The sequence below is a fragment of the Belonocnema kinseyi genome, chromosome 4 (assembly GCF_010883055.1).
Source record: "Belonocnema kinseyi isolate 2016_QV_RU_SX_M_011 chromosome 4, B_treatae_v1, whole genome shotgun sequence".
Taxonomy (NCBI): Eukaryota; Metazoa; Arthropoda; class Insecta; order Hymenoptera; family Cynipidae; genus Belonocnema; species Belonocnema kinseyi.
In genome coordinates this window covers 70,260,596-70,275,292 of record NC_046660.1, presented here as the reverse complement: position 1 = coordinate 70,275,292, position 14,697 = coordinate 70,260,596, and the positions used below count along the sequence as shown (strand labels likewise).

Genomic DNA, 14,697 nt, shown 5'->3' with positions numbered 1-14,697 from the left:
TACTCGTTCAGACCCACAGATTCTGAATTTTTCAATTAAAAATAACTAATTTATTAATTATAAATTTTTCATTCATCAATTTTAATCTCATTTATGAGCCGAAAAAGGTTCGTATTCAGGCAAGCTTACTCCGATCATCTAAGACAAGACAAGGCTCGTCTTGAGACAAGTAAACGTCGTCTTAGCCAAGACAAGGCACGACTTGAGACAAGAAAACGTCGTTTTACCTGTCGTAACCATAAAAGTAAGACGAAGGCCTATGTCTCGGCTCAGTTTTCACAAAATAGTTTTCAAAAAATAGTCGAATTTCTACCAAGAAAGATGGATTTTCAAAAGCAATTCACTTTCAATTAAATGATGCAAGTTAAAGAAAAATGATTCAAATTCAACCATAAACTGTCTTTTTCAAACAGATTGTTGAATTTTTAATTCAAAAGGAAGAATTAATTTTCAACAAAATAGTTCAGTTTTCAACCAAAAATATGAAACTGGACCAAACAAAAGGATTTTTTTCAATGAAGTTCAACTGTAAGCCAAGTAGTTGATTTGTAAACTGAAAATTTTAAATATAAAGCAGTTGAATTTAATAAAAAAATACTATTTTCTAACAAAATAATTGAATCCTCAACCAAAACAGATCAATATTTAACCAAGCAGTTGCATCTTCAAGCAGAAGAATGAAATTTCAACCAAAACAGGTTAATTTTCAACGAAAGAAGACAAGTTTACAACAAAATACATAAATTTAAAACCAAAAAGATTAATTTTCAAGTAGAAAAAATAAATTTTTAATACATTTTTCAAAAAAATTAAATAGCTACAGGTGCAGGTAAAAAACTTAATTCTGAACAAGTAAAACGAATTTTTAACTAAATATTTAAATTTTCAACCAAAAAAACGAACATTTCATTCAAATAATGAATTTTAAACAAAATCATGAAATTTGTAACAAAATAATACAATTTTTAACCAATAGAGATTAATTTGAATAAAAAATATAATAGCAAAGTTTTCAACCAATAAGAATTAAGTTGGATGTTTTATTCTGTTCCATTAATTCAGTTCGCATTTAAGCGAATACGACAAAAAGGAAAAGTTTCTTGGAAGCAGAGATAAAAGATTTTTTTTTAAAATGGTTTAAGAGGGGAAGATAGGGGAAAGACTGTGACTCCTGAAAACTATTTAAACATCTTATAAAGAGTAAATGTTTTGGGGTTTGAGAAAAATTTGAAGAACTGAAAGGGGCTAAATAAATATGATGAAAATTTTGAGTGAATAGTCCCCATGAATGTATAAATTCAACAAAGAGTTCACAGAATCCCCGAACTTGTTGCCAGGCAGCCCGCGGCAACCGTTACAACTATTTCCCATGCGGTTGGTGCTACGGCCTGAACTCTTAAAGTAAGCTAATGTTTGTAGTGGTATGCGACCATCCAGGGCCAAGAATTCAAAGAGATTCGTTAACCCGAGATAAAGCTAGACAGACACACATCGTTTAATAGATTATGTTTCCTCTGCCTCAGCAAAGTCTTCGATGAGAGCATCCTAACAAAAGGTTAATCATTAACTTTGAACTTTACATTCTTGAAAGAATTCAAATGAGTTCATACGATTTCAGAAGCTTGTAAAAATGTTCCAAAGCAGAAATCTCGACAGAACTTAAAAATAGTTGAGTACTTTGAGAATGAAGCATTTGTCTGGAATTTTTTACCGATTTTACAACTATAAGTTTGAAAGTTTTTTTTATTTATTCGTGGGTGATTCTAAACCAATCTATTAGGATTATTACACTTTCCAGGTAGAAAAAGCAATAATCTAAAAAATCACTTCTTTCTACAAATTTCTGATTTAAATATATCATTTAAAGTAATATTTAAACAAAAATAGATCTTTCCTGCAGAATAGAACGAAATATAACAAAATCTTTCAGGATTATTTTCAAGGCCGAAATGAAATCTACTTTCTTATGAACTATTTTATGCACGGAAATTAAAATTCAAAAGAGTTTACAAATCAAAATTAGATGTTATACCATTACTAGGGAATAAAATTAAATGATTAAAAAATACGAATCGTCATAAGTTCCATAATTTCCAACTGTTATGTTTTAGAGTTTAGACTTTACTATGTGAAATAAGATACACCCGATTTGTGGTTTAAGAATTCCTAGAATTACTGTCCTACGCAGTTTCTCAGAGTGCAGGGGGAGAGATGGTGGCTATTATTGCCTCCCGGAAGGTCCGCAGTGCGCGAATACTTAGTCGAGTATATTGCGCAATATTATGCATTACAGTGATCTCACGGCCCTGGCTGTTTACGTGAATCATAACTTAAAATCAGCATTTTTGTTTTATAAAGAAGGTTGTAAAATCCTAAGATATTACCTATTATAAAATTCCACTTTTAATAGCAAGAGTCTGATTCTAGTGCGTAAACTACAAAAATGGCAGACGCCAACGGCCACCTAGGTGCAGATAAGAATGTGTAAACTAAAGTCCATAAAAAATCCAATGCTATTATTCTTTAACGTCACGCGTACAGAGTATCAAACAACAATCGACTGCTGCGCAAAAATATAAATGAAAAAGTGAGAGGTGTTGGTTTTGGTTGATTTTTTGTTTTTCTTCCTCTTCTTTAATTTTTTTTATCTCTAATGAGCCAAAAAGTGAGGTACATAGTTTGAAAGTCTGGTTTTTAATCGTGAATCTTTTTCATGCCCTTTTTGCATTACATTATTCATAAAGAACTAGATTTCTTTTCGAACTTTAATTAAAAAATAATTCACATTTTTTGGTTTCAATATAAAATAAAAGGCAAGATAAGAATAACGATGAAAAGAACAAACTGTTACTTTTCTAAGTGAAACTAACGGTACCAATTTTTTTAAACACAGTCTGCTACAAATTGTAAAATATGCATAAAGACGTACAAAATCAGTGTATCCTTTAAAAATGAAAACAAAACTAATACTGGGAAAAATTCAGCGGAAGTTGTTACTTTGTTCGTGAGAACGAGTGCATTATGTTACAACTTGTGGACCTTGTAACATTCTTTTAGTGCAGTTGATGTCACGCTTTTTTTCGCATTGTACGGAAGGATGTGGCGTGACACCCAGTACTAATTGTTTCTAATTGCTTTAGAGTGCACGACTAACTGTTTAATAGGAATCTTCTGAAGTTTACTGCATCACTCACATTATTACTAAAATTTCAGCTATCATATTGGAATTTAAAATTAACCTTTAATTTTAATCTATAATTCAGAATAAATTCTTCTCCTTCAAAAAAGTTATTTATGAAAACGAAGAATTTCTGCAGTCTCAGAAACTATTACAGGGTTGCTACAAAATCCCAATTTCTAAATTTCCTGATTTTCCTTGACTTTTCTATGTTCGTTCCAAAAATTTTGGTATATAGGAATAAGTACATCCTTACATCTAGGTCCTAGGACATCAATAATGTTAATAGAAAATATTTTTGGTTTCTGAATATATTTTAAAGGCTTTTAGTGAGAACAGTCATGCATAATTTCTTAAGAGGGTCAACCACAAAGTGCGTAAGACATACGTAAAATACATGAACTTTCAACAAAATAGTAGTTTTCAACTCAAAAAGATAAATTTTTCACCGAAAGTGGAATAATGAGATTTTCAATTAAAATAATTAATTTCCAACTAAGAAAAAAGGAATTTTTAAACTAAAAAAAGGATTTTTCAATAAAACAGTTGAATTATCAACTAAAAATGACAAATTTTCAACCAAAAATATAATAGTTTCATTTTCTGTTACATCATAAAAAATAAATTTTATAAAGAAAATAAAACGGTTATATATTCAGTTCAAAAAATTAATTTTTAACAAAATAGTAAAACCTTCAAGCAAAAAGTTAAAATTTTAATACAGAAATAAGATTTTTTTAATAAAAAAGACTAATTGACAACTAAAAATACGAATTTTCAACTACTATATATATATAAAAAATATAGAGCAAAATTGATGAATTTTCAACCAAAGAAATTAATTTTGAACCTAAAATAGAATAGTTGAAGTATCAATAGAGAAATTAATTTTAAAACAAAAAAAATAATTTTTCAACGAAATAGTTAAATTTTCAGTTAAATGAGGTGAATTTTTACCTAAAATGATGAACTTTCAACTAAAAATATAATAGTTCTTTAGTTAGAATGTAAATTTTCAACAAAAATAAAAGAATTTTCAACCAAATGGTTCAATTTACCTCCTAAGAAATGAATTTGCAACAAAAAAGATGAATTAGTCGCCTAGAAGATTAATATTCTACCACAAAAGATGAATTTTCAACCAAATAATTAAATCTTCCACTGAAGAATAAAATATGCAACCAAAAGTATAATAGTTAAATTTTCAGTTAAATAGATTAATTTTCAACCATCAACATTAATTTTCGACCAACTAAAACTGATTTTCAATAAAATAGTTAAACCTAACATATAGATCAATCATCATACGATAAAATTTATTTTTAACAAAGTAGTTAAACTTTCAATCAAGTAGTTGAATTTTAAACCATGAAGATTAATTTTCTACTAACCAGAAGAATTTTAGACGAAATAAATAAGTTATTAACCAAATCGTTGAATTTTTAGTTAAAAAAATTAATTTTTAACTAAAAAAATGATCATCTTGACCAAAATAGTTTAATTTTAAACAAAGAAACGAGATTCTGCTAAATGATGAATCATAAAAAAATATACATTTAAAAAAAATTAGTACCAATTTTAACTATCTAGTTGAATTTTCATTTTAAAAATATGAATTCTCAACGAAAAATGTAACAGTTGATATTTCAACGAAAGTGGATAAAAAAGACGAAGAATGTAACAGTTGAATTCAACCAAAAACATCGAATTTTCAACTGAGCATTTGCAATTTTTAACACAAATGGAGGCTTTTCCACTAAAATAGTTGAATTTTCATTATCGAAAATTCCCAGACTCTGTGTCAGGTTTTCGCTGAAACTTTCCCTAACTTTTTGGAATTCCCTATGGCCTGTAGCAACCCCGTATTATAAAGCAAAAAGTGAAGCAAGTTTCATCTTTCCAGAAGCGTCAAAGAAGTTAATACTAAAATCATAAAAGTTAGCGGGCAATTTTCAGTTTCTTTGTTTTGTACCCGACAATGAAGCGAAAACCGCTTGCCTAGTTCCCTTGACACAAATGTACTTCAAGTAAGATATCTGTGGATTTGATCACGGTTGTTTCCACTTTCTTTGTATTTACAATTTTATGGTGCTCATTTGATGAGCACTCTGCTTTCTCATTATGAAATATGTTTGTTACCGTACAGAGGAGGTCAAAATAACAAAATACAAATGAGTCAATAAAAACGTCTCGAATCAAGGAACCTTTTCTATTCTTGTATGAACTTTGAATTATGTTAATAGCAATTTTTGTTTTGTTTAAAACAGATTTTTAAAATTATATAAATGTCCATAACTAAAATTTTAAATTATATAAATTTATTTGTCAAATAATATAAATGTCCATAACTTCCTTACTCTTTAATAAAATGTATCAGTATTATAGGTTAATCGTTTCCTCTCAAAGCAAATAATCGTTTATATTGTTCCATCAATTTGAAATTATGTAAACGAAAAAAGTTTTATTATAAAAAACCAGTTTTAAAAAATTGTAAAAGGCTAAAAAATGTAATTAAAATTTTTAGACCTCCTTCTGTCACTTTCAAAATATTAGTGGTGAAAATGAGCCTTCCAAATTTCATCAATTTATCTGCAACCGTCTTCAAACTATCGTGTTAACAAAAAAGTGTGACTTCCACACACACACACACACGCGCGCACACACACACACACACATATTCTGCCGAGTCGCTTAGAACATTGTAGTAGATATTTTTAAATTGAGGAACGTTCAATTAAATGAATAAATTTTTTTTCGAAATTCTCACAATTACAAAGCTTCCTCTATGAGCAAAAAAGTAAAGTAATTTAAATGACGAAGTAAATAATAAATAAATATGAGAGCGAAAAAAACCTTTTTCAAGAAGTATAACAAGAAATTCCGATAAACGTGTAAAATTTTCAGTTGACTGTAAGATAAAAATGTTTTTCCTTTTCTTAAATAATAACCTTACGATTTTATCGGGATGACGTAAACGGTTTGTTATTGCTGTAAAAAAATCGTCACTAATATAGAATAAATTTTTCGGTGTATTTCCCAATATTTAGAAAACACAAATATCGGATAGTTTCGTCAATCGATAATCGACCGTAACAAAATCGATGTGGTCGCTCGACGAGATGAATTGCCGGAAAGATTACTCACTGTTTGAAAGCTTACTAAGAATAGTGACTAGTTGAGTAAAAAGCAAAATAAACCATTGTTTGTTCTCTTATCTCATCTTGCAAACACAATTGCGGTTTTAATGAGATCTTGGAGAGAAATATGATTTTCCGTATACGCCAAATAAATATTTACAAGAGTAGAGAAAGCGTCATTGTATGTAGCAAATAATTCAACGAGTGCAATAATTATTGTTTGCGTTGTACTAACATTAGAGGAATAGTATAACCATTTCTAGTAAATATTGATTATCTTTGTGGTTAACATGTAATAGGAAAATAAATGGTTTATTTAACAGGATAATTTATTGGACGGTTTGATTTTTAGAATTTTACGCATGTTAAAACGATAAACAATCGTGTTCTAAATGTTTCAATTCGGTATGAGCAGGCTAGCTGAAAAACCCTCATTTTCAAAATTCCCTGAAGTTGACCTTACTTTTCCTGGACCAATTTTTCATTTTCCCTAACCATTAATATTCAAAGACAGTAGCATTTTGCAAATAGAATCTTTTATAAACAAAATAAACAATTTCAAATTAAATGTTAAAATCTTCAAATTCATTTAGATATTTATTTTAGCCAAAGAAGATTACTTTTTTATCATAAAAGATGAATTTTTGACCAAAAAGGTGACTTCTCAACAAAATAGTTCCATTTTTAACCAAATTCTTGAATTTTCAACCAAATGGTCTAATATTTAATCAAAAAAGATTAAACTTCAACCAAAAACCTTTAGCTTTTTAACCAAATAGTTAAATTTTTGAACGAAAATGATGAATTTAATAGAAACCAGTTGAATTTTCAACAAAATAATAAAATTTCCAAAAAATACTTCAATATTTAACCTACACAGATGACTTCTTAGCAGAAAATTTAATAGTTAATATTTCCTTATGAAAAGAAGTATTGGTAAGTATTAGGTCCAATACTTACAAGAATTCTTTTTCTGAAAGGTTTCAAAAAAAAGTTCTACCAAACGAAAAAATTTTAAAACCAAAAAGGACGAATTTTTAACAGGTAAATGAATTTTCAAATAAATAGTTGAATTTTCAACTAAAAAAAAAGTTTTTAATGAAGAATGGAAAAGGTAAAATTTCAGTAAACAAAAATCATTTTCAACGCCCAAAAATATATTTTAAGAAAATAGTCCAATTTTCACCCAAAGAGATGAATTTTTCAACCGAAAATACGAATTTTCAACAAACACAGATTTTTCAGTCAAGAAAGAAAAAAAAACATTATCCAAACTTTGGAACTTTCAAGTCAAAAGACAAATTTTATGTAAAAAAACGTTAAACTTTCAATAAAAAAAATTAATTTCCAAACCAATAAGATTTGTTTTCTACTAAAAAATACGAATTCTTCATTAAAAACGGATGAATTTTCAGCTAAAAATGAAAAATTTATATTTCCATTAAAAAAATTAATTTTTAAATGAAAAAATATTCCGTTCAAAGTTATTTTTGTCAAATAAAAAATTAACTGTCAATGAAGTATATGCACGAAAATGATGAATCATCAACAAAAAATGATTTTTTTAACGAAGTGTCTTAACCTTCTACCAAGTAGTTTAATTTTCAACAAAAAAGTTCAGTTTTCAACTAATCAAGCATTTTGCGTCTTTCTTAGCCTTGTACAGCTGAATAAATTGTAGAGAATGTTATCAGAAAAAGCATTTCAAATTTCTCAAGAGTGGAGAGTCACGTGGACCACGATGCTGTATTCAGGAAGCAGCTGGCCGTAAAATAAACTAATGTTGATTGCTGCATTGACCGCGAGGTTAACGGACAATTGAACTCCCTCGATTAATATTGATATTCAAGATATTGCGCGTTCTCTTTTCTATTCCTATAAATTACAACGGCTGTCCGATTGAAACTTTATCAAAACTTGCCTCATACAAGAATATTAATTTCTTACATTAACATTTCAACGGTTGAACAATATTCGGTATATCCTTATGGGCATTAAAGAAGAAACAACAAAGCGAAATTCAAAGTTAAACATTTAACAAATACTCTTCTTCAGTTCATCATTATGAAATACGAATTTCGAGAAAGAGAATAATGTTTAAAATCGAAGACAGATAATTATTATGTTGTAATAAAAACAGTTATTCATTGGATTTCAATTTAGTTTTTAGTTAGATAGAAATAGTGTGCATTTTTTCGAAAATAAAGGAAGGAAAGGCGGAAAAATGTCTTTCCATAAAATTATTAGTACCATATTCAATTGACCATGAAAAGCTTTACAATATTAAGATTTTCAGTTGAAATATATTGCATTTTAAACAATATACTTGAACTTTGAATCAAGAAAGATGAATATTTTCCATCAAATAGTTGAACTCTCTACCAAAGAGCACGAAGTTTCAACTGAATGCAAGAATTTACAATAGAATAGTAAAATTTTTCTAATTTTTCAACCAGAGATTAACCTTCAACAACAAAAAATTAATTTTTTAACCAAGTAGAGTTGAATTTTGAACAAAAAGATGAATTTCTAACCAAGAAGATTCACTTTAACTTAAAAAGACGAATTTTCAACAAAATACATGCATTTTAAATTGTTGGATTTTTAACCATAAAATATCAACTTCAAACCAAAAGTGCAATAGTTCAATTTTCTGTTAAAAATATTATATTTGAACTGAATGAATGACTTTTCCACAAAATGGTTATTTTTTCAACCAAAGAGCTGAAGTTCAAACCAAGAAGATTCATTTATAACTAAAAAAGGCATTTTTAACAAAATGCATGCATTTTCAACCAAATAGTTAAATTTTTAACTAAAAAAATTAATTTCGAACCAAAAGTGGAATAGTTCAGTTTTCAGTTAATAATATTAATTTTGAACTATAAAATGACTTTTTCCACAAAATAGATCATTTTTCAACCAAGAGATGAATTTTTAACAAAATAGTTGAATCCCCAATTAAAACAAATTATTTTTCAACCAAATTATGGAATTTTAAACAAAAAAGTTCCTTTTTTTACCACCAGAGATGAAATTTCTATTTAAAAAATTGGAGAATTTTTCAGAAAAAGGGTGGTATTTAACCGAAAAAATGAATTTTCACCAATAAAGTTGATTTGCTACCGAGAGAGATGAAAGTTGAACTAATAGTTCATTAATAAAAAAATATATTTTTTCAACCAAACAGTTGGGTTTACAATCCAAACAAAACAGACAAATTTTCATAAAATACTTAAATTTTCAAAAAGAAAATGAAATTTAACTAAATAAACATAGTTGAATTTTCACGTAAATGGTTAAATTTCAACCAAAAAAATTGATTTGTTCTGGAGAAAGTTAAACATCATTTTAAAAAATGATTTAACAAAAAAAAATCTCAATCAAATAGACAAATTGTTCAACAATATAGGTGAATCTTCAACAAAAGATTTGAATTTTTAACCAAAGCGTTCTAACCGAAAAAGATGAATTCCAAACCAAAAATATAGTAGTAGACTTTTCAATCAAACATTTTGGAAAATTTTTAATACAAAAAAAAATTGTATTAGAAGATTCATAACAAAACAAAAAATTGTCTACCCAAAAAGACGAATGTTCCATTTTCGAACAAAAAATATGAGTTCACAACAAAACAGTTGCATTTTCATCGAAATAATTGAATTTTCAAGTCGAAAAGTCGAATTTTTTAGAAAACAGTTGAATTGTCGACAAAAAAGTTATTTCTCAATGAAGAAATGTGACTTTTCTACAACAAAAGTTATATTTTTAATGCAAAACTTTTTAACAACATAGTTGAATTATCAACAATATAATTAAATTTTTACACAATTAGTAGCATTTTTAACATAAAAAGGTGAATTCTCAACCAAAAATATAATAGTAGACTTTTTAACCAATCGAACTTATATTTACATACATTTCACAATGTGTTTGAGCCTTTTTGTTCAAATAAATAATCGAAAAAAAAGATAATTTTTTAATCCAAAAGAACTGATGTTCCATGCAAAATATTTGAATTTTCGACAAAACAAGAACACTTTTTAGCAACATATTAGAATTTGGCAACAAAATCATTCAATCTTCAACCAAATAATAGAACCTGTAATCAAAAGAGATTAGTTCTAAAACAAAAATATAATAATAGACTTTTGAATTATCAATTTGGAAAATTTTCTAGTTAAAAAGATGAATTAAATAATTAACTTTCAACAATGAAAAGAGTGTAGTCTGACATATATTTGTTTATTTGCACTGTGAAGGTAATTTTTCAGATTCAAACTGCAATGGGAAGACTCTCAGCAGTAGGCAAGAAACTTTTGTTACCTGCCGGCAGGTGATAAGACTCAAGAGTCTTCACGGTGGATAACAAGAATTGATAATATTGAAAGGAAACTCGAGAGGTAACAGATGGTTTATGACTCACGTTTTCTTTCCTACCTACTCAACTCTGTCGATAAGCAAACTGCAATCCTTATATGGTAAGTTTATTCGAACAAATAAATCACCACTGATGCGGCCTGCTTTATCGGCCATAGATAAAGTAGTAATAAAAATCTGTTCGCTTTAAAAGCAAGTTATACTTACCATATGAGTTATCCAATTTCCGCACCTTCATGTTCGGGATCAAAAATATCTTTCGCTGAAACGTTGGCAAATGGTATAACTTTGAACAAGTAAAAACAAATGTTAATTTCGATTTAATCGACCACATTATTTTTTGTAATTATTCAAACCGAAAGGGCTATCATCTTCCGTTTTAATTTTTTCAATGTTTTCATTTTTTTTTTTCATTTTTCTTGTTCCAAAGTTTCAACGAAATATATTTATTATTCTGGACAGAAACTTGTGGAAAGTGAATTCCTCATATTATGGTAAGTATCACATGTCAAGTCTAAAGTGAGTTCTTAACTTTTAAGTCTTTTAATTATTTTATCAGAATTTTTGTGTACAGTTTTAAATTCAGGCTATAAATTAATAATGTGTATTCAAATTTAATTTATAAAACAAAATTCAAAATAAAGAAGTTTATTTTAACTATCAAGAAGAAGGATAAATAAACATTCACTGAAAGTTACTAGTTTATACTTTACTTCAATAAAAACTGAAGTAATTTAATCCCTAGAAATAAAATTCTCCGTAACACTGTAAAATTTTCACAATAGTAAATATTCGGAATATAAAATTTGCAAAATTATCAAATTGCCAATAATTAAAAATTCCCGAACAAAAAAGTTCCTAACAGTTTATAGTATTACCGAATTTGAAAATAGCTGATAGTTGCAGTAGCTGAATGTGAGGGACGACTGAAAAATCTAAAAAAAATTCTAATACTCTAAAATTCCCGAACACTTTATAATATTACCAAATTAACAAATTCCCGAACTGGAAAATCTTCGAATAATAAAATTCCCGACAATTTATAATCTTACCGAATTTGAAAATTACATAATTTGACATTACATAAAATAGTAAACCGAATTGCTAATTTTAATTTAAACAATAATGTTAAACAACTTATTTTATAATTTAGGCAATTTCTTTTTTGTTAAATTAATTCAGAGATTATCCTGGACTTCACTAACACTTTTTTTATCGTGTACACACCGGTGGGATATATTGAACCCCCAACCAAAAATATCGCCAGTAAATGTATAATAATAGTTTACTATAGGTAATGAGATTTTTTTCATGTATTTTTTCGGCAAATGGACATGAAATTAAATATTTTTATTAAAAAAAAAGAAGTCTATTCTAGCTATAAAAAATGAATAAATATTTTCTGAAAGTTACTCATTTATTTTTATAAAAAATAAAATAAAGAAAAATTCAGATGTAAAAATTCTAATTTTGTAAAGTAATTACTAAAGCATCCTGATTGTAGTAAAACTTTTGTTCATATCGTGTGCACACAGTTGGGATATATTGACCCATAAAAAAATCTTCAGCAAACGTATAATAATAGTTCACTTTAGATAATGAGGTTTTTTCATATTTTTTCCGAGAAGAGAGACAGGTATTTTTTTGAGAGCTCATTAACTTCAATATCTACAATTAGATATAATACTGATAAGATAAAATTAAATTCTAATCTGCTAATTACTTTTTCTGGCATAAAAGCTACAATTTGATATCTTGTCATTTTTATTTTGAAAGTTTAATTATTGAATTGTTAAATTTTTCACGTCTTAATTTTAAATTTATCAATATTTTTAAAGATAATTAAAGATCAATCACACAATTTCGAAATTACTCGAGCCATGAGGATAAATTAATTTGAAGCATAATCATTTCAAAGTTTTGTAGTTCAATTTAAAACATCCGAACGTAAAAATATAAATATTCTATCTTCCAAAATTTATTAGAATTTAAAATCAATCATTCTTCAAACGCTGTTATTTCTCTTTTTTTTTTAATTTGATAATTTAAAATATTTAATCCAGAATATTTAAAAGTTAAATGAAGTTGAATAAGCGTTAGTAATTGAAAATTTATAAATTGTATAAGGGAAATTTTCCTAAAGTGGATAATGATTACTTATGGGCAAAAATAAAGGAAACAAAATTAATTTTAATTTACGAACGCGTAGAGTGTCTTAAATATTAATTATTATACATTTATAAATATTTTAAGTTAGTGGCTATCCACTGTAGGATGCATTATCCATTGTAGGGAGGTTGTCACTAAATGAATATTCAATTACTGCTGTTCAAATTGCAGTCATTTTAGACAAAACTCCTAGAATTGAAGAATCAAAACCGAAAACCTTTCTAATTGCAGAATCCTGAGTTGAAAATGTTTTTTTTTAATATTCAAAAAATGTTTAAAAAATATAAAACTCATATATTGTACTCACTACTGGTGTCATTATCATGAGCCTGAATTCCATCCCCGATATCCTCAGACGCCGTAGAAAGAGCTGTAACAAATAATTATAATAATGTATAATCATTTTTCCATTGAAATATTAAAAACAAAAAAATGATTTTAAACAAAAATATTTTTATTGATATAAATAAAGCAAGGCTTTCATACTCGTAAAAACTGAGTTTTTTTCTTTCAATAAGAAAAAATTTTATGTGATCAGTAGTAAAATGGACACACCCCTTTCTTCTTTACATAACCTGTCAGTAATTATGGGAAAGGGGAGAGAAGAATTCAGAATATAAGGCAGGGCGATCTTGAAATTTGGCCACGGGCACACAAATTCCTTGTCTCAGATCCATTTAAGGCTATACTACAGAAATTTCTTTTATTTATTTTTTAAGCTTTGTGATGTAAAGAAGTAAATTTTTTCTCCTAATTACGAGATAGGTATTATAGGCCGTTCGTAAACTACAATCTTTTTTTTCCATTTTTTTCATTTAATGCGAACTGAATTAATAGAATATAATAAGAAAATCCAACTATTTTTAGTTAAAAGTTTTTTTTTTTTTAATAAAACGTCTAATATACATTATATTTTTCAAAGTGGAACTAATAAGTGAAAAATTCATTTTTTTAGTTTCAGATTCAGCACATTGGCCGAAAATTTCACCATTATGTTGAAAATTTGTTTCGATTGTGGTTGCAAATTAATTTTTTTAAGGAAAATTTTACGATTTCATTTCTGGTTGAAAATGTATCCTTTTAAGATAAAAATTCAAATATTCACTTGAAAATTTATAATCAGGTGTTTTATTGAAAATTCCTCATTTTAGTTGAAAATTCTGGTTGAAAATTCATCCTTTTTGGCTAAAATTGCAACAGTTTGCTTGAAATTTGATGTGTTTTGGTCAAGAATTCCATTATTTTGTCGAAAATTGGTACTTTCCTGTTGAATATTCATCATGTTAGTTGAAGATTTAATTATTTATTTGTAAATTACTTTTTTAAATGATAATTCGACTCTTTGTATAAAATTCCAGATTTGGCTTAAAAATCCAAGAATTTTGTGGAAAATTCAAATATTTGATTAAAAATTCACTTTTGGATTGAAAATTAATCTGTTTGGCCGAAAATTGAACTATTTGAAATTTCAACTGATATTTGTCTAATTGAAAATGCACCTATATGGCTGAAAATTCATGTACTTTGTTAAAAATTCGCCTTTTTGCAGAACCCCGAGTGAAAATGCTTCGACTTGATTTCGACTTGAATTGCCCCCAATCAAGACATGCTGAAGTCGAAAAAGTCGAGTTGAGCATGTCTCAGTTTTGAGACGGAGCCAGACTTCAATTTATGTCTTGGAGACAAGTTCCTATGTCTTGAAGGCATAAATTTATCTCTTGAGTCAAATTTGTATGACTACAATACGAGCGGTTTATAAATTCAAGTGTATACCTGTGCTAAAAAAAAGGTCATTCTGAATGTCATATAAACTAAGCTTTGTTAATGATTTAT

General features: G+C 27.4%; 1 protein-coding gene across 3 annotated transcripts in view; it reads right to left on the bottom strand.

Moving 5' to 3' along the window:
* The window catches only part of LOC117171752 (lysine-specific demethylase 6B), a 235,516-nt gene that overhangs the window by 134,714 nt on the left and 86,105 nt on the right, over nt 1-14,697 (bottom strand). For all 3 annotated transcript variants that reach the window (XM_033359350.1, XM_033359351.1, XM_033359352.1), the window contains exon 2: nt 13,172-13,234. In XM_033359350.1, coding sequence (XP_033215241.1) covers nt 13,172-13,234 — 63 coding nt within the window. The remainder of the gene's footprint in view (nt 1-13,171; nt 13,235-14,697) is intronic.